Raw genomic sequence first — 20,463 nt, 5'->3', positions numbered from 1 at the left:
CAACTGCACAAGTCCTGATCCAGGTGCACAACCATGTGAAAATGTGTTGACAGCATCTTACCCACGTGAGGGCAGAGCCAAAAATGCCTTGTTTGACCAATCCACAGCCTCAGCTTGTGACTTGGAAGAAAATGGTTTTTTCATCCCTTTTCTCCCTCCCTGGAGGTCAAGGACTCAGCCACCCACCAGTAAGACAGAGGAGCAGCATTTCAGAGGAATTAGGCAGCCACATCCTTTTCTCCTCCAGGAGTTACTCAGATGCACTTTCTGCACATCCCCAGCCTGTGCCAGCCCCTCCAGCAGGCACCACGACTGCTTCAGGTCTCACACAACCTCACCTGGCAGTGCTGGTTCAACCTGACCTCCCTGCCAGGCCACTTGTGCTGGGCACAACCACATTCATTTTAGAGGGACTTCTTTGTGGGGGAGACTTTGTGACCCCAAAGCCAGGGTCCAGCTCTCCTCTCCTGCTTGTGTCACCAATCTGTGTCAGCAGAGCAACTCCTTCCCCTCTGGGAAGGGCATTAAAGGCACCAAACATGCAGAGCAGAGCTGTCAGGAGGCTTTGGTGGCTCCCCCACCTGTGAAAATTGCTGTAAAATATTTACGGCAAAACCCTAGGAACACACACGGCTGGAAATGAGGAGTCTAAAAATAAACCAACCAGGGAAAAAAGAGAGATACAGGCTTCCTTCAGAGGCAATTGGAAAGAAAATTGAAGTAGCGTAACTGCCTCTAAATATAGAACACAATTATGGGAATCAAGACGCTCAAAAAAATCATCTCAAAGTATCCTGAGGCTGCCACGGCTCAGAGCTGGTGGAGTCTCAGCAGCTGCAGAACATCAGAGATCCCTGCAAACCATGGAGCAGGGAAATATCCCCCTGTGCAGGGCAAACCCACAGCTCCTCTCCAAGGGACCCAGAGAGATTCCTGGTGGGGGTCAGCTGCATTGAGCACACCCTGAGGTGTGGCCACATGGCTCTCCTGCATGCCAGGGAGAACCAAGAGCTTCTTGTAATGCAGATGCTGGGGGGGACTTCTCTATGAGTGGAGCTCACAGATCCTGAGCAGAGTCAGGCAGGGAGATGGGGCAGCTTTGGGAAGCCAAAGGCACCTGATCTCTCTCTTCCATGTGTCTGGTTTCCCCAGGGATCAGCCTTGGGGAAGGGGGTCAGGTGTTCTCTGCCCATTCCTGCCCATCTCACCTTGCTCTGGGAGCCACTGGAGGAGCTGAGATGGATCAAAGGCAACGGGAGCTGGGGCATGTCCCAAGAGGGTAAGAGGAGAGAGGAGACCTGCACTGCTGCCTTCATCCAGCGAGGTTTGGGGCTGCACAGAGTGGGACACGATGTGTCCAAAGGCAATGTCACCCAAATCAGGACTTGAACCTGCCTTTATCCCCAGGTCTACTCGCCTAACATTGCTCTTGGGTGACATGGGCCCTGTGGCAGGAGGGCAGGATCCTTCAGCCTTTAACCTTCCGGGAAATCGATGTTGAGATGTCTTCATCCAGGGGGATGGAGTGCTGAGCCCTCTGGTTTGTCTGGAGGACATGCAATGAATGTTTGGGGTGGTCTGTGACCCAGCTCCAGGGCAATGGGCATCCTGGGGGAGTTGGGGCAGAAGAAGCCCAGGCTGAGAGTGTACTTAGACAGCACTGTGAGTTCTCTCTCACTGGGGAGTTCTCTCACAGCTCTGGGCATTCACAGACTCATAGAACGATTTGGGCTGGAAGGGACATTAAAAATCATCTAGTTCAAACCTGTCTGTTTCAATAGGGTCGACTCACTGAAAGCAGATCCCTCTCCTGTTAAGTGAGCTCAGCTGGGACTTTTGGATACCTGTTCATGTCACTGAACAGGAACAGAGCAGTGAGTTCTGAGCTGGATGGAGCCCTGGGTGTCACCTCAGGTACTGTGACCACACCACACTGTCACTCAGCCCTACATGGGGACAGCCAGACACAGATTTCCTATGGAGGAGCTGAATGAAGGACCTGTTCTGTGGGTGGGTCAGTGCTGCATGGCAGCACAGCGCTGGCAGGGCTGGACCCAACGCATCTCCACTCTCCAGAAGTCACTGAAATAGGTGCCAGTCATAGCACATGCCAAACATCCTAAACTCTCCTGGCACAGCTGAAAACTTCCATGGTTCAAGTGAATGGGGATCTCCTGATCTGCAGTAGGAGGAGGAATGGAATTCCCCAGAGATGTGTGGGTAGCATTCACTCACCTCAGGGAGCCTCCAGTCCTGAGCCCTGCAGGGAAGGTCAAATCTCCATGCCAGGTAGAAAAACACTCACCTATGGGTCTTTGTGATAAAGATCTTTACTGAACCAAAGCATCTCCCATATGAGGAAAGGATGAGGGAGCTGGAACTGTCCAGCCTGGAGAGGAGAAGGCTCAGGGGGGCCTTATCCATGTGTATAAATACTCAATGGAAGGCAGTGAAAAAGAGGGAGCTGGACTCTTCTCAGTGTTCAGTACATGAGGCAAGGGGCCTAAAATAGTAAATAAGGTAAAGGACCCAAATTAAAAATTAGTAAATCCAGTCAATACAAGAAGACAAATTTTTGCTTTGAGAGGGATCAAACACTGGCAGAGGTTACCCAAAGAAGTTGTGGTACTGACATTCCTGAAGATGCTCAAACCCTGACTGCACACAGGCCTGGGCAGCTGACTCTGGGTGAGCTGGTGGAGCAGGAAATGTGGAAGAAGTCTCTTCCAGCCTCAACCAGTCTGTGATTCTGTGTGTGGTGCCTGTCACAGCTCCCCATTTGCCCCAAAAAGGGCCTGAGATTAATGCAGCCCACAGATTGTTATTTCTTATTTTATTTATAATATAAAAAATGTTCAAGTGTTAAACAGTCAAGAGTTCTGACATTCAGATAATCCAGAGCAAACTTTGACAATCATCTTATGACAAATTAGCAGAGTTTCTATCTGACCCCATCATGGGTGAGGAATAGAGGGTTTAGTTACTTTATTGCTAAAAGTTAAATGAAATAATACACTGTCAATTGTTGTATTATCTTCTCAGTCACAGCTTCACCATGCATCCAATCTACAGTATCTGAAATGCAAAGGACATGCAGAAGTAAAAATATAAAAAGAAAAAAGTCAGGCTACAATGTAAACAGGTTTGCTGCAGAGAACTGAGGAGAGGGGGGCACTTCCACGGGGGATGCTGTGCCGCCTGGACACGCAGGACTGTCTCTTTGCGCCACAGAGCCGATGGCCAGAGCTGCTCCGAGTTTGGGGACGCGACGTCCGTCATCAACGGCAGGACATGACGGTGACAACTTTTACAATACGTGGCACGGCCGTACGGGAGAATCCGCTCGCTGGGCTGGCCCTGCCCACCCAAGGCGGGAGCGATGAGCGGAGCCCAAGGCGCTGGGGGTCCAACTGGCCCCTGGGCTGCTGGCCTGGCTCCGCGTCCAGGGTGACACGCGGCCATGTGCGCCACGGGACCACCCTGTGGGTGACCCCCAGCACCCCGGCCAAGGGTGTCACGCAGGACACCACAGCTCCGGCAGCCCCACAGCGCCGTGGCCAATGCCACGTGGCCGAGGGGACGCCGCGGCCAGCACGGCAGTGGGGCGGCCATGTGGCCACGGGCACCGCGGCTGAACGGAGCCACGCACCGGGACCACCCCACACAGGGCTGGCTCAGCGAGCCGGATTCAAGGGTACGTGACAGGTGTGACCCACCGTGGTCTGCCTTCACTACAAACCTGTGCCAACCCCACTCCAGACCCACCGGTGAGATGGCCAAAGGTTGAGAGCTATATTGTAAGGGCTGCTGCTGCTGCTGCGTGATTTAATTTTCTCTTCCTACCTGTGTGGCAAAAGAAACGTTATTTCTGCATTTCAGCACAGTGCTGTTGGGTTTCTTTTCCTCCTGATTTAAGCGAAAATACAAGTAGTTTACAGGGCAAGACAGATCCTCGTTAGACATGATAATGGAAATGCTCCCAGTCATGTCCTCAATGTGTGTTTAAACAATACTTTAAAGAATAAGATCAGTAATAGCAGGGTACGGGACAAAGTGGCAAGGCTGATTTCTTCCAATAGAAGAGCGCCCTTGTGACAGGTTTTCTCCCAAACAAAAATCTATGACCTTAAAAATGCTACTGAAACAGAATCCTCGGCATGAATCCCAGCACTAGCATACAGCAAAAGGCACCACGATAGTTTTGTTTTCTATTTTTAAGTAGTCAAAAATTGGCCCACTTTTTTTTTTTAACTTTATTGTTTGTTTTCTTTTCTTCGTCTTTTTTTTTTTTCTTTTTTTTACTATTTTTTTCTCGGAAGCTGTAAATCAAGACATTACATATAAATAGAGATTCCCTATAAAAAACTCATTGTCGTTAGCTATTATAAGACAACTTCGCTAAAATGAAAATAAAACATTTTTTATTCGTTATATTTTTTGGTTTGTTTTTTTTTCTTTTTTTTCCCCCTCTTTTATATAAAATAAAAATATTTATTTTTTTTTCTTTTCTGTGTTTTTTGTTTTTTTCCATTTCGTTCCGTTGGTTTTGTGGTGGTTTTATTTTTCCACCTCGGCCTCCTCCATGCGGGTCACGGCTGCGCGCGCAGGAGCGCGGGAGGCGCCTAGAGAGGGTCGGGGTCCGCTTTGGGCGCCACGTGCGCCAGGCTGCCGCGGCCGCCATCGCCGTGCGCGCCGTGCCCGCGGCACGAGTAGTGAGTCCGGCTGTCGCCCGGCCGGTGCAGCGGCGGCGACTCCGCGTGCGCCGCCTCATTGTTCTGAGTGCTTAGGAACGGGGTGCTCTCGGCCACCAGCTCCTCGTCAGACTCGCTGTAAGAGGCGCTGCTCAAGGAGAAGGAGTCCCGCACGGCTCTGGCTCTGTGAGGGATGTGCCCGTTCAGTTTGGATTTTTTCCACCGCCTGTTGCTGCTGGCTGTTTTCTTTGGCTGCTCTAGCGCTGTGACGTACTCCTGCGTCGTCTCGTACTCGTCATCCTCCGTGATGCGGAAGGGGCTGGAGGGCAGGCTCCCCATGCTGTCGTTTAGGTAGGTCTTCCTTTGGTAGTAGCTGTCGTACCTCTGCGTGTCCTGGAAGGGGAGCTGGTACCGCCGCAGGAGGGGCTGCTGCTCCTCCACGCGGAAGCTGATGGGGGCCGCCGGCGGCAGGGACACGGCGTGCGCCGAGTTCGGGGAGGTGATCTCGAAGGTGGGCACCTGCGTGGTCATCGAGTAGTGGAAGTCTACGGGCGACAGGCGTGCTGGTGTGGTCAGGGCCGACACGTACCTGCAAAAGCAACAGCTCTGTTTGGACACCGAGCAACCCCGAAAACCACCTGCAGAGCCCGCGCTTTGCTGAACACCCAGGGACCCATGAGGCCTCCAGTGAACCTGCTCGTGGAGGTTCTCCTGAGGAATCAGCTGGAGGGATCTTGCCAAGGGAGGATGAGCTGCTGGCTCCAATGGGCAGCATGTGCCGAGCATCCCCCAAATTGCTTCTCCCGAGGAACTCGGTGCACAATTCCCGCTCTGTGTCGCTGCAAGCCCTGCAGCATCTCCCAGCAGGCTGAGTCACGGCTTCCCTGCCTGTCATCTGCCTGACAGCTGCTTTCTGTTCCCTCCAGGGCTGCCAGGCTTGTCTCTGAGGAAGGTCCCTGGAATTCCCTCCCCCTGCTCAGGCCGAAGATGGGGAAACCCTGGGCGTTGCTTTCTCTGACTTAGCACAAATCTTGTGTCTCAAAAAGCCATCTACCACTTCCATCTACTCAAGTGACAACATCAGTGTGGTCACTCAGGTCTGGTCTAGCCTGTCTCCAAACACCTTCAGCACCACCTCTTTCTAAGGAGCAGATCTTATTTACTCTTGGTATTCCCAGTGGTGTCTCTGTCCAATTCCGCCTGCCCAGGCTCTCTCACATATGCAGGGCCTTTTTACCCATGTGTTTTGTGATGTATGAGATCTCCATAGGAGCTGAGTCAGTCTGCCTGAATGGACCAGAGACAGGAATGAGAGCAGGAGATGCTGCCTTTCTCCTCTGCCCCATGGACAATTTCCACTGTCTTGAAGGGTAATGGCCCAAAAGGGACCATGTGGCCACCAAGAGTCACTCATGGCTACCTGCAAAGGGCTGGAGCAAGGGTGGAGATGTGCTTCTGCTCCATGAGGAACCAGGCTGGGAAGAAGACAACTGTTAGTGCTGCTGCTGGTGTCTCAGCTCTGCAGTTGTGTTCCTCGAAGGCTGGGTCACACCGAGTCCTGTCCCAAGGCTGTGCCCACACGCAGTACCCTCTCACCTGGCCATCTAGGACTGTGCTGAGCACGGACACCTTTTCCCCAAGCACCTGAGGGCCACACCCTACTTGGCAGCCCACCAAGTTGCCCAGGGTGTTCTCCCAGCCAGTTTTTCTCTACCACTTGCTGACTGCAGGCAGGCACATTCTGCTCCTGTCATCCCTGTGCTCCAAACCTACATTGCCACCAGGGTGCAGAGCTGGCTGCTGCCCCGACCAGAGTAGCAATTGCCAATTCCACCATGGCAAAGGCAAATGGTTTTGGGCTTGGCATAGAGGCATGGCTTGCCTCTGCTGTGCTGTGGTGGCACCAAGCAGCGGGGTCTGACCTCTCGCTGTGGGGCGAGTCCCGCAGGGAATCCACGGAGTCGCGGTACTGCGTCGTGGGCCGCCGCTGGTCCTCGATGCAGAAGGTGGCCCCGCGGCGAGCCCGCGCCTCCACGCACGCAGGACTGTTGCATTTACTGGTTCCCACCGAGGACAGCATTATCCCAGACTGGGAATCTGAAGTCAGGCTCTCCGTTCGCTCCAAGCTCCAGGTGTGGCTTTCATGTCTGTGGAGCAAAACCCATGCGGACAGTGAGCAAGGAATCCCCACCCAGCTCTTCTCCAAAGACACAGGCACTGCTCATGCTGGGCTCTGCACCTCTGCACTGGTGTCCCCCTTCTCTCTCTCTCTCATTAGGATACATCTGGGATGTTCAGATTCCTGACCCTACCTTTGATTTGCCTTTCTTTGCTCCTTCTTGGAGATGCCATGAGAGGACAAAGAAAGCAAACCAGCGCAGGTATTTATCGCAGAATAAATGGTTGGGAGCAGGATGGGACAGCCTCTGGAGGGAGGCCAGGGCAATTCTGCTTTGTGCTTGCAAAGTGTTCTGGGTGTGGAACAACACATTGGTTATGCCAAGGCAAGTCAGCCAAGTTCCTTCAAATGTGCCACCTGCACTGCCAAGTGACAGCCCCTTTGGAATCGCTACCAGAGAGGAGCCACTCAAAATTAGCAGAGCAAAGTCTACCAAAGATTTTGGCAGCAAAACCCTTTGAAGGTGCTAGACAAAGACCACGATGTGCTGAGCAGCTGGAGCCCCACCAGCCCCAGTCTTGGTGCAAGGAGAGATCCCACAAGGATTTACTGGGGATGCACAGAGCCACCTGCACACTGGGGTCCCACCATTCACATGCTGACCCCACCATGCAGAAATCCATGAGAGCAACCCCTCTGAACTCCCAAACTGCACCAGATGGAGCTGTGTGGGTGGAGGATTTTGGGTGGGAGTTTACAGAGGAGAGCAGCCCTCATTAAGATTTCCCAAGAACTTGTTAATTATTGATGGCTCCAGGCACATGCTCATTTATAACTTCAAACAGTGTCCTCATTAGAGGCACTGATGGAGTAAAATGGAGCCTGATTATGCCAGTAGTTTGCCTCTGGCATGACTTCAAGAAGCACCTGCTTGCTACACTTGACTCAGGAAAATGAGGTGGCAGGTAGCCAGGACCAGAGGCTACCCAAGGTAGGTTCCTCCCTACAGCTGTCAGGAGCTAATGCTGCCCTCCAGACACACCTTTGTGTCTTCAGAAGGTGCCCAGGGTTGGCCCAGGCCTTTGAAGTGAGCATGGAAGGCCAGCAAGGTGCAGCTCTGCAGGCACAGGAGCCACTGCGCACCTGGCTCAAGCTTGCACACACCTAGACAGGGCTGGGCTGAAGAGTATGAATGCAAAAAAAAAAACCAAACTGGCAAATGTACTGTCTAGCTCATGAGGAGTGGGATTTCCCTGGAAAATGGAGTCATTCCCAGCCCATCAAGTCATTTCTGGCTCCTTCTCTACTTGCTGGAGGTATAGCCAGAGAAATCTGGGGAGGAATTCACCTGAAAATCCAAGTTCAACATCTGAAGTTGATCTTGCCCAGTGTAACTGAGAGTACTTGCTCAACCCTGAGGAATGCCTGGACCCTAAGGAAACCTGCCTGGAGCCATCTGGGAGCTTCAGCTGAAATCCAGCTGCATTCCTGGGTGAATGGAGACAACCCCATCAGACTAATGAAGGACATGAGCCAGGCACGTATCAAGGGCAAGTGATTTCCAAGGAAAACCCCTGTCACTTACTGGAAGAAGCACAAGAGCTTCTAAGAGGAGAAAGTGGAACTCGAACTCAAAACAGCACAGGATTTTCTTTAGAGCATTTGAAAGACCTTTCTGGACATCATAAAAATAGGAGGTCCATCTGCAATTCAAATGTTCTAAAAATCCTTGAGAAGATTCAGGTTCCAAGCCATGGTGTTCTTCCCTCAATGGTTATTTTGAAATTAAAACAAAAAGTATGCCTCATCCTTTGTCACAAAGCATTATTGGTACTTTCCTGCTAGAGTAACTTTTCCAAAATGCTTTAGAATGACTTCCAGTGAAAGAGGTGCCACCACCTGAGGCTGAAGTTGATAGATTTCACAGGAGCATTTTCCTTTTGGCCAAAACCCGCATCTTCCAAGTCAGACCTTGACTCTGAGGAACCAGTCAAAACATTTGGTGATATTTTATCTACTTTGTCTTCCACAAAGCAAATACATTCTAAATATGAAACACACAACCTGTGTGTGCTTAATGAAGTATTTCAGATGTCCAGTGTGGCTGCAAACAAAACCTCTCCTACACACATCCTGCCGCCTGGGTCTGTGCAAAACATGGAAGAACAGGTTCATTTCCTCCTGTTTTCCAGCTGTGTCAGAGCTGCAGGATCCTGTTGGCACCTCCCTGCAGGTCAGGGAACACACTTTTCCACACCTCTCACTAACCAGCTGTGCCTGCAAAGTCCTGCAGCGTAGACATGGCCTGTGTGCCACCGCAGAGCCAAGCATCAAGTGAAAACAGAAAGGGAGGTGAAAGGAAAATCCTAGAATCTCACAGCATCCTATGGCAAATGGCAGGAGAAGAGTGCAGAGAAAATGGTATACATCACCTCTGGCTGGACGTTGGAGTGGCTGTGGAGCAGTGATGAGATGGGGAGCAGGAGTGACTTCCCGAAAAGGTTGTCTCTGTTTCCCTTCGGATCACGTGCTCGGTGATAGAAACATTCTTAGAGATATACTGCAAGACAGGAAGAACCACACAGGTCAGCACCAGTCTGGTGAATGCTGCCAAAGAAAAATTCAGCTGGCCTGATTATTTCTGAACTCAGAAGCTTCTCACCCCAAGGGAAGGGACAAGGAGGGTGGAGGTTTTTCTCTGCCCCTTCACAGGGATTGCAGAAGAGTTTGGCGAGCCAAGGGATTCCTCAGAGGACAGTGGTACCATGTGTAGCTGCTGAGCAGAGACACATCTCTGCCCACAGCTGGTTACACCCAACCAAGTACCAGCAAAAAGGGAAATCTGTCAGAGATGGGAGTCCTACAGAAACACCAGATGTGATCCAAATATTTATGCTGAGATATTCCTTCATCTAACAACCAGCCTTGCTTCTCACAGGGCACTGAGTTCTCTGAGAGAGTCAGTACTATGGGGTAGGTGCTGTGGTTCTTAGAATTCCCTTTCCCCCTTCTTCATGGCTGGGATCCAACCTAGCTAGATTTTAATATCCTAAGGCTGACCCAACAGAGCTTGCAGCTGATTCATTGGACACATTTCTATCAGTATTTGTTGTCTGGCTCTGCCTCCCCCTTCCCTTTTTCTGACCCTTTTCAAGGCCTTGGTCCACCAAGGCACTTAAGCCCATTGATGGCCCTGTTGAGTTCAGGGGTTTGATGGGAATCTTGGATGACTGAAGTCACAAGAGTGGCTGAACTGCCCTCTGGATCCTGTCCTAAAGACACTTAGAATGTTCTCATTGGTGTGACAGTGGCATCCCCCCAGGACTTGCCACCTGGCCCAGGACAGAAGCCCAGGCATGGGCAGGTGGGCTGATGGACAGCTGACCACATCACCATGATGTGCCTCACCATGGCCACTGCTGCACCGATCCCGTTTGTCATCCCACAAAGTGGGACCTGACAGGATAGATAATAAACAGGAAACATTGGGAACATCTCTCCTAGTGGAAATCAGGGTCATATTTGATTAATCAAAACAAATTGACTATTTCAAATGCCTGAATATCATCCTGCACTTCAAAGAAAAATCACATTTCCCTTCAGATGCTGGTTTTGGAAATGTTTCTATGCAGGATCTTTCTTTCTGCTCAAGTTTGTTTGGGCTTTGCTCCTCACACACAAGCACACGGGTGTGTAAGGATGCACATCCACATCAAACCCCTGGCAGAAAACAGCCCCTCAGCAGCATGCAGGGAGATGGAGGCAAAGGGTCTTACATCAGCCATTTGGATTTCCTCAGGATCCAAACGTGGATGGCTTGGCCCGTTCGCAAGGCTCCGGTTCTGATGAGCAGGACACATGTTCTGCCGCAAGTGGTTATGCATTTGTTTTCTTTGTTTCCTTTAGAACAGAAAAAAACTATTAGGAACACTTCTCTCTGCCCCCAGAGATGAAAGAGAAGACAAGACTTGGACATGTGCATGTTCACCAAACAAGGCATCCAACACTTAACACTCCTACTGGTTTTCCAAATAAAAGGTCAACTTTTCCTCTCATGGACAATTTGGGAAGCTGGGTCCAGGGTCCCCTTTCCAAAACAAGGCCCAGCACAATGTACCAGAGCCAGCTGGCAGAGAAAGAGAAAAGTGGGGAGAAAGAAAAGGGGAAGCGAGTCCTGACTTGGCCTTGGTGACAAAGCCCTTGACCTGTCCTGCACGAAGGATCAAGTGGCAAAGCCATGGTGGGATGTGCTCCACAAGACCCACTGAGTCCCAGAGGCACCCTGAATTGAGGTGCAGGCTGAGTAGGGAGGGAAGTGCTGTCCAGGCAGGGAAGGTTGACCACAAAAGAGGTTCCCAAGTCTCCTGTTCCGCTAGGGCTGCTCTGAAAGTCCCTGCAGAGCACATAGCTGAGCCCACAGCTCCTGCACAGCAGCCCAGTGTGCTTCTGTGGCAGAAGCTGAGCTGTGCCTTGGGGGCCAGCTTTTCCCTGTAGCACAGCATCACCTGGCTGGGCAAAACAATGCTGTTCCAGAGGACAAGCAAATGGTACCAGGAAAACATCTTATTCACAGTCTGGTAGACAGCTTCACTGCAGGAGACCTTCCTGGGACTTTATCACAGCTCATCATCTCCCAAAAATAGCATTTGGGTGAAAAGCATGGAAGTGTGGAATGTGAGCACTGCCACTCACTAACCTGTGGCCAGTTCTTGCCTGCCAGCCCCCCATACTCACTTGGTTTTACAGTAAGCTACCACACAGACGATGCCCACCACGAGCAAGGCAACACAGATTCCCGTGATGGTTAAAACCCTCTTCTGGTAGAGCTCCTCTGCTTCTGCAAATGGAGAGAAAGGAATCAGTTACTGATGGGCTCCAGCACCAGGGCTGTGTCTGGCTGCACAGGAACCAGCTCTGTATGGGGGTGAGACAGAGGACAGGGCTCGGGCAGACCTCCTACCAATGCTCTGCCTGCCTAATGCTGCCCCACACCTGAGCCCAGCTGGCCCAACCTTCCTCACCCCTCAAAAGACTCTTCTCACTCCATAGCTCACCCCTTCTGCACTCACACTTCTCACCTTCCCTTCTTTTCCCACAGTGACTAATCTCAAAATGCCCCACAGCTCTCCTCTCCCTTCCAGCAGATGCTCCCTTCCTGGTGCCTAAATCACCTAGCACTGGAGCATGCCCCACTCCCCACGAGCACACACGCCCTGTATCCCTGATCCCAGGCTCTGCTCTGCCCGGCTCAGGATGCCTCTGCCATCCCCTGCATGCCCTGGAGCACGGTGCTGTGGGGGAACCACCCAGCAACAAGCCTCAGAGCATGTAGGTGCTGAAAGGGACATCCTGGAACAGTCAAAAAGCAGCATGAGGATGGAGAAGTGACAGCGTGTCAGGCAAAGAAAAGGGAGTGGAGTGGCTGAAATACAGCAATCAGCTATGGATTTTTAATGAAGCCCTAGGATTCATTCCATTGCATCAGGTAGCTCAGAGGCACACACCAAATGCAAGCAGCTTCTCTCAAATACCACCAAGTGTCACGGGCTGCCTTTCAGAACAGAAGAGCCAGTCACTTGTATCAAAACCCAGACCGTGCTGGAAGTGAGGTGACTGACTGCCATCAACCAAAGCTCCCAGGAAATGCCTGGATCTCGTTTGCACTGCACCCAGGCAGCAACACCATGGCAAGGACACCTCTGCCTCTGTGATGTGCCACCACATCCTCTGCAGATGTGGCATCCAGCAACCTCCACTGAGAGGCAATTTGGTTCTCCAGCTGCATGACTGAGATAAAAATTCAGTGCAGAGCTGCCATGAGTGGTTCAGTTCAGCAGCTATGAACAAAGTCCTCATGTCCCCACACTATGTGTTAAAGTTTTTGGGGTTTGTGCCTTCTTTAATATTCATTGAATTTATTTTTCCATCAAGGTTAGGCAATAAAAGTCATGCCATGCTCAGTGTGCTTCATCACACCACTCAAAATACCTTGAACAGACTGTGTGATACCTCCTGTGCCACCAAACACTCAAATAAAAATCAGAAGAGAAACAGATCAGGTGCAAGAAACCCCTGGGAATTAAAAATTCCAGACAATTGGATATTTAGAACAATTTCAGCTTGCCATTCTAGGCTGAAAAAAGCATTTTTGGAGGGGGGAAAAAAAAATCTAAAACAAGATGCTAGGAAAAATGGTTACCTATTTAAAAACTCTCAGAATGGGAATGGAGAAAGTTTTGGTAAACAAGGGTTGGCAAGAAGCCAACCCTGGCATGAAGATGCACAATATATTGAACAAAGCCTTTTTGTTTTTTTTTTTTTTTCCCCACAAGGAACCAGGTGGAGCTGGAATGGAAGAAGAGCCCAATCTGGGGTGAAACTCCTCCTCCAATGACGTTTCTTTTGTATGGGTGTCTTAATCCAGGCATCAGCAACCATGGCACACAGGTTTTCTTGCTCTTGCACATCTCTGGGACCTGGATTACAGTTGTACAGCTCTCTCCTTCAGACAGGAGTTTCAGACATTTTATAAATTAGGAAAAACCAGCTGGGATCACATCCTGCTTATGGACGGCACTGGGCATGAATTTTGCTACCATCCAGCAAAAACTACTTAAAAAAAAAAATAATCTGGGAGGGAGATAATTTTCAGCATGGACTCATTCATCAAGCCAATTTTCCAAAAATTCTTCAATAGCAATGCTTTTTCCTACTTTTCTTCCTTAAGCATAAATCATTGGAATCATGAAGGAGGAAGAAAGAGTGAAGACATTAAAACTATGGAGGTTTTTTGTTTGGGGTTTTTTTGTTTGTTTGGGGTGTTTTGTTTGTTTCTTTGGCTGGGGTTTCTTTACCTATAACAAGACAAAATTCTTTGGCCAAGGCTCAAATCCCAGCCTTTGCTCTGGGGATCATGTCAGTATGGGACCCTGACTGTGGCGTGTCTGACTGTCCTGAACCTTCACCTGAACTGCACAGGGGATGTTTCAGCTCATCAGAAATGCAGATTTGCCCTCTCTGTCTCGAGCTGACAGCTCTGCTAAACGAAGCAGTGAAGTGTGAGGCCGTGCATCACCGCTGCAAACTAAAAACTGAATGATCTGCTGATAGTAATTTAGCTTGGCTCCCACATCTCATTAAAACTGATGCTCAGTAACATCCTCACGTTGCACAAAACCATCTCAACAACAACAACAAAAAGGAAATAAGAGCGTGCACGCTGCAGTGCTGTATTTGAGCAGGTAAATCCCAGAGCAGGGTTGGCCCACTTGTGTCTCTATGCTCTACAAACACCACATCTTCATCAGCAGCATCACTTTTACAGCAGCAAACACCATGAACAAACCACGTGGTGCCACACAGAGCCACAGTCCAGCCATGGTGTCACAGCAACGCATGACAGGGACAGACAAATGACAGAGGAGAGACAGACTGGGAACAGGGTGTGTGTGGTTCTGTGATGACACTGAGAATGGATGAGGAAAGGACAAAAGGTCAACAAAAAAGGGATGTCAAAAATCCTCAATTTTAAAGTTTGCTCAAGTGTATTCACATTAGCAGCACCGCTTTCTCTGAAGCACCCTATTAAAATTAAAATGAATTTTATAAATAAATTAATCTATTCAAATTCATACATTTTCTGCATCAGGGGGATGCACACCAGTCCTGGGGGATCAGGTATGCAAAAACTAGAGGAGATGCATTTCTCCAGCTTCAGTTAGTGAGTGTCCCCCCATCTCAGGGACCTCAGGAGGCAATTTAGGATCCACAGCTGACAGACTGGTGTCCCCACACCTCCAGCAAAGGGAACTGCAGTATCTTCATGTGAAGATCTGCTCTGGCTGACACTGCCAGGCCAATGCTTTTATGTTAAGTGATCAGTCACGAAATCATCACAGGATCCTTGAATGGTTTGGGGTGGAATCTTTCCATCCCCCCTGCCATGGGCAGGGGCACCTTCCACTGTCCTGAACTGCCCAATCTCTCTGCTCCCTCCTGATCAGCCCTCCCAGGAAAACTTGCCTCAAGGATTTGATTTCCCAACTGCTTTTTCAAGGGATAACTTGATATATATCTAAAACCAGACTGAGGAGAATGGAAAGAAAATAATATGATTATGAGCAACTGGGCAGGAGCAGGTAAATGCCCAAGGGGGATATTTTATATTTAACTTACTGCAGTGTTTTCCCAAGCTTGCCACTGGTGCTCAGCATTACACCCTCCACTCCCATGGGCAACTACTGACTTCCCTGGGATAGTATTTTAGACCAACTTGTCTTGTGCCATCTTCCTTGGAACAATTTCATCCTGCTCAAGAACCAAAATGAGCTGCTAAATTTTGGGAGGAGGAATGGCAAAGCTCATCCTGACCCTTTTCAGGGTCTGGTGGAGCTCAGTGTGTCTGGGATGGCAATTTCTACAACTGCCCTGGTATTTCTAGAACTTGTCTTCCCACTCCTGGAATCCCTGCCCATTCCCAAGTGGTGCCTGCTGGCAACCTTTAGGATGGACACAAAACTCCAGGTTTTCAGCTACATACACAAAAGCATGCTGAATGGAGATGTATGGCAATTGTGACACCCCAGTCATGCCACACACACCACACTGCTGCTTGGAACAAAGAAAAAAGTGCTGCTAAAAATACACGTGCATTTTTCTAGGTTTATGTTTAGAATTTGGTGATTTGTTTTGGTTTGGTTTTGGTTGTTGTTTTGTTTTTTGGTTTTTTTTTATTTTTTTTTTTTTTCAATCCAAACATCTATCTTGGTGCCAGGGAAGAGAACAGAACAGCTGATTTTTTAATCATCCCATTAAAGCCATAAATATAATGTTGGAAGCTCTTAATGGCTTCTGATTAATAAATGAATGGTTGTTCCATACCCTTTAATTCAAATCCAAGATGCTCTGCCAATGCAGAAAGAAGACAAGGAAGAGAAAGAGAAAAAGAAAAACAGGTCTGTCAGAGAACTCTAAAATACAAACACACACACTGTGCAGTTACAGCAGGTTAGCTTTTGGTAGGCTCAGCAGCACTCACACAGACACTGTACGCTTCAGAGCATTTCAAACCCCCACCACAGCTCACACGTTATGCAAAGAAAGACCCAAACAAATTGCAGTGGAAGTTAATTATGAATTCTTTCAGTTAATTATGAATTCTTTTGAGATGAGCCATGTTTGTTAGTACCTGATATGGAATTCACTGTTTAGGCAGGGGAGAAAAAAAAAATAGGAAAGGTACACTTGTTCTGCAACAACTCCTGACAGGTCAAAACACATAGAGACTGCATGAGCCTGGTAAAAACCATCCATCCCCTTAGCTCAGGGCAAACCTGCCCTGGCTGCTCCCCACGCCCTGGTTGTGCTCCAGAGAGGAGTGCTGGGCACAGGGGTGTGGGGGTGTCTTGGATTACAATAGAGGGTGTGATCAAAGGTATCTGTTCTATCACCATCTGTTGAGGGTGGGGACAGTGATCCTTATCTCCTTGGGAGATATTCTGCTAATGGCCCATCCATTGAAACCAGGTGGGGCATTGTTCTTTATCTCCATGGGATATCTCCTGTTAAAGGACCATATTTTATAAACCAGGTGGGGCATTGTTCTTTATCTTTTCACAACCCATCCTTCCTCCAGCCAGTCATTTTCTGCTAATGGCCATTGAGTCCCACTGTGGGACTGATAAAATTACTGCATCCCATTGGGAGTTGCTCCAGCCAGGGGGAAGAGCCCAACATTTCTTACCAAGATAAAAACAGAGGTTTTGGGACACTAAGGCAGTCCCTTTCTCCACTGGACTCCAGAAAAAAACCAGATTTCTCCACATCACCACTGCAGCTCCAGAGGGAAACTGCACCTTGTACAGGAGCACTGCTCCAACTGAGCCACATCTGTCACTGCAGGAGGATGCAGCCACCATGGAATGGGACTGCTGCCACCACCCTGCCTGACGGGGTGTCAGGTTGTACTCTGACTGTGTCAGGGTTTGGGGTTTGTTTCTTTGTAGTACTGTATTTCTATTTTAATTTCCCTAGTAAAGAACTGTTATTCCTATTCCCATATCTTCACCTGAGAGCCCCTTGATTTCATAATTATAATAATCTGGAGGGAGGGGGTTTACATTCTCCATTTCAAAGAGAGGCTCCTGCCTTTCTTAGCAGACACCTGTCCTCCAAACTAGGACAACCTTGCAGAGACAGGGCTAAGCACAGGAGTTTATCTGATGAATCAACAGTGTATCCTGAATTTCAGTCATTTTCCTGACCTAAAGACACCTTTTCTTACATAAACATGAAAGTTCTCCATACTTACCACCATACACAAAAGTGAGCTCTGCTGCTCCCAATCACCACACACACAAGATTATTTGCAGCTTGGAGATGTCCAGATTTATTTACTATATTTTCCATAGGAACTGCTTTTTGCTGCACAGAAAGATTGGCTTTCTTTTGCAGTGCTGTTCAAAATTTAGGGGGGAATTAGCACTAATTACAGAACATGGAAACACGTGTTCTAAAGCAGGTTCTTCTCTTCAAACCAATCCTGATGTTTGGGGAGGTTTGTAGGGTGAAGTTGGGGTTTTTGAAGATTTTCTGTAATTGAAAGGCCACAAAACCTGGCTGCTCTCTGCTTCACTTCTCACATTTGTGTAAAAGGAATAGCAAATTCTACAGAGCATTTCTCAGTCATTTTGTACACGTGGCAGGGACATGGACAGCATGTGGTGGGCAGCAGAGAACTAGCCAGAATATATTCAGATATATATTCATCCTAAACCATTTGGTTATCACATCCAGCCCTGACCTATTCCTGTCTTCACTGCACACACCTGCTTCCCCTGCCACTGACAAATGTATGTAGGGATACCTCAAATTTCACCCATAAATATAAATCTAAGCTTTTGTCCATCTTCATACACACTTTTCTCCCTGTTCCAGGGTTTCCTGCAACATCTGCAGCTACAAATGGATGCAATTCAGAACATTTTCATGATTTTTTGCAAACTCAGAGATGCCTGTGAGGACAGAGGTGGTGGGCAGGACCTGAGGAGTTTCAGCCTTCCCACTGTGTCCCTGCCATGTCAGAGCTGGTGGGTTTTTTGGCTGTCCAGCCTCAGGGAGAGCAGGGGAAATCTGTGCCAGTGTCTCATTACCATCTCAGGGAAGAATTCCTTCCTAACATCCAATCTAAACCTGTTCTCTCTCAGTTTGGAGCCATTCCCCTTTGTTCTGTCAATCCAAGCCCTCTAAATCTCTCCATATTTCTTGTTCTCTCCAGCCTCAACAGCACAAGCTCCACTGGAAGCAATTTATGCAGAGGCTACCACACAAATAAACATCAGTGAGACAGCCCTGAGATGGCAGCTGCAGGCTGAGGAAATGGGCACAGCATTTTTCTCATCATCATCATCATCATCATCATCATCATCATCATCATCATCATCATCATCATCATCCTTCTGTCTGCACTCCACACATCCTCCCTGGTCAGGGCAAGGGGCAACCCTGAACTGCTGTGGCACTCCTGAACTGAGGAAATCAGGTATTTTTTTGGGAAAATCTCATTCCAAATATGCCTCCTGAATCTTTCTGAAAATGTTTTTTCCTCAGCATCAGACAAAAGACGAAGTCCTGCATTAATTTCATCTGCAGTGACTTTGTGTATTGCAGTTATTTTAAAAGATGAACAGACAAAAACATTGGATTTAAAATATTCCTGTAGGACTAACACCTCAAGCACGATGACTCTCGCTGCACTGTAGATTTATAGGATGATTAAAAAGGATAAAAGCCTTAGCAAACAGCTGTGAAAACTGTGGCTGTGCTCTCTTGGTCTTCAGATTGCCCAAGAACGTCGATAAGATGTTTAGTTACTGCACATTATTCCCTCAAAATACGCTCTCTGGGACACAGAGCATGCTCCAAGGCAAGAAACCGAGTGGAGAATTGACATCTGAGGACTAGCAAGATAATAAATTGATGATAATTTTGTCACAAATCAATTGTATTGACAAGAGCAGCCCTTGCAGGATCTGATTCAGGCTTTTCCCAGGGCAATGTGAGGCAGGGTCACCATGGGGACAGAGGACACTGTGCCTGTGTTAAGAGCTGGGTGACACCTCCAAGAACACAAAGTCTGCAAATGTTCCACAAACTCCACAGCCATTCACCTTCTCCAGCACTGCAGCAATAAAACAAATTTGTTTGGCATCAAGAGTCCAAGCACACAACAACAGAGTATTCAAAATCTGCTGTGGATGAGCATGCAATTAATTTTAGGAGATCCCAAGGGTAACCTGTGCTGTGTCCTGGGGAGAGGGATAACCCTGCCAGGCTAAACCACAAACAGCCTGTAATTACCCAGCCACAGCAGAGCACAGGCATCACCCTGTAATTCAGTGGTCAGCAGTTACCCTGTCACTGAATGGAAGCTGCAGAATGCCTGTGGAATTTCAAACGCTGCTAAATATTGGTTTGGGGGTCAGATGAGTGAGAGGTGGAGGAGGAAGCAGACATTTACATAAAATGAAGAAGTGATCTTTCACTTATCACTTTTATTTGGAGTCACAGCAGGTAGGAAGCCACTGCTGAATAAGTGAGGTGAACAGAGAAGCTAAAATTCAATCTAGACCTTCCCAGAAGAGCTTGAAGTGGAACATTCATCCCTCTGATCACGACTAAACTTCACCTCAGCACAGGAGCCAGGCTCCAGAGGCCACCCACCACAAGGGTCACTTGTCCCTGTCAGGTGGTGACCAGCACACCCCTGACCACAGCCTGGACCATCCTCCAGAAAAACAAGAAGCCTCTCACCCAACAAACTCACACTGCTGCACGGTGGCTGTGGGGACAGGCTGAAGACAAAGCTGCTCTCCCAAGGGACACCTGAAAATCCTGCTCTGTCTTTCCAGCAGCAAGGCTCCAACTGCCAATTAAAATTCAATTTGTAAAGAAACCAAGAATTAAATACGGGGCAAAAATGGAGAATATGCTAGATGACATTGCATATGAATGTCAGCTCTGTTCTAGGGTGTTTACAGGCAGCCTTGCAGCCTGCAATTTTAATTGGATCACAAAGTAGAAAATGAAAATGTTTCACTAACCAAGATGAATGGTATGACATTTGTCCTCCAGATTGATGATGATTATTTGTGGAGATGAATAAACAGCAAAGTTAAGATGAAGTTTCAGTTTCCACAGGCAAGAGGGAAGCATAAATACAAAACTTTATCCCGATTTTCTAAACTGTTCCATAAATCACAAGTGGAAAGAATCCAAATGTGCAGACTTAGGAAATACATAAATGTTCCTGCTGACCACGTTTAACTTCCAGCATCTCAGCTGCACCAGGACTGAAACAGCTGCCAACATGTTTTACAAAACCTTTACAACCAGCCAGCCCAAAGCCTGGCAAGTTATTAGTAAACCTCCAGGAAGATTTACCAAAGACCTGAAAAGTTGCTTGTAGAAGAGAGAAGACAGAGGTAGATCTTGATCTGATGTAGAACGGGCAGCTACGAAGTACAGGTGCCAGCACAGCTTTGAAAAAAGAGTTTCTCAGCAGGAAGGATGATTTTGGACATGGTTCTGTCTTCTGGAAGAGCTGCAAGCCACAGCTGTGCCTGTGGAGCTGGACCCAGCAGCTCCACACTGGGT

General features: G+C 48.5%; 1 protein-coding gene across 4 annotated transcripts in view; it reads right to left on the bottom strand.

Annotated features, from left to right (window-relative positions):
• Positions 1-4,500: 4,500 nt before the first annotated feature.
• The window catches only part of NRG2 (neuregulin 2), a 150,011-nt gene continuing 134,048 nt past the window's right edge, over positions 4,501-20,463 (bottom strand). For 2 of the 4 annotated variants that reach the window (XM_033073052.1, XM_033073050.1), the window contains exons 6-11: positions 15,691-15,714; positions 11,545-11,647; positions 10,587-10,710; positions 9,243-9,370; positions 6,614-6,838; positions 4,501-5,280 (exon numbers count right to left, since the gene is read on the bottom strand). In XM_033073052.1, the coding sequence (XP_032928943.1) occupies positions 4,623-5,280; positions 6,614-6,838; positions 9,243-9,370; positions 10,587-10,710; positions 11,545-11,647; positions 15,691-15,714 (1,262 nt within the window). In that variant the 3' untranslated portion in view covers positions 4,501-4,622. The remainder of the gene's footprint in view (positions 5,281-6,613; positions 6,839-9,242; positions 9,371-10,586; positions 10,711-11,544; positions 11,648-15,690; positions 15,715-20,463) is intronic. The other 2 variants (XM_033073053.1, XM_033073051.1) reach the window with 1 other exon arrangement.

Source organism: Catharus ustulatus, chromosome 15, assembly GCF_009819885.2.
Source record: "Catharus ustulatus isolate bCatUst1 chromosome 15, bCatUst1.pri.v2, whole genome shotgun sequence".
In the NCBI taxonomy this organism is placed as follows: domain Eukaryota; kingdom Metazoa; phylum Chordata; class Aves; order Passeriformes; family Turdidae; genus Catharus; species Catharus ustulatus.
This window is presented reverse-complemented; position numbering and strand designations above follow the sequence as displayed.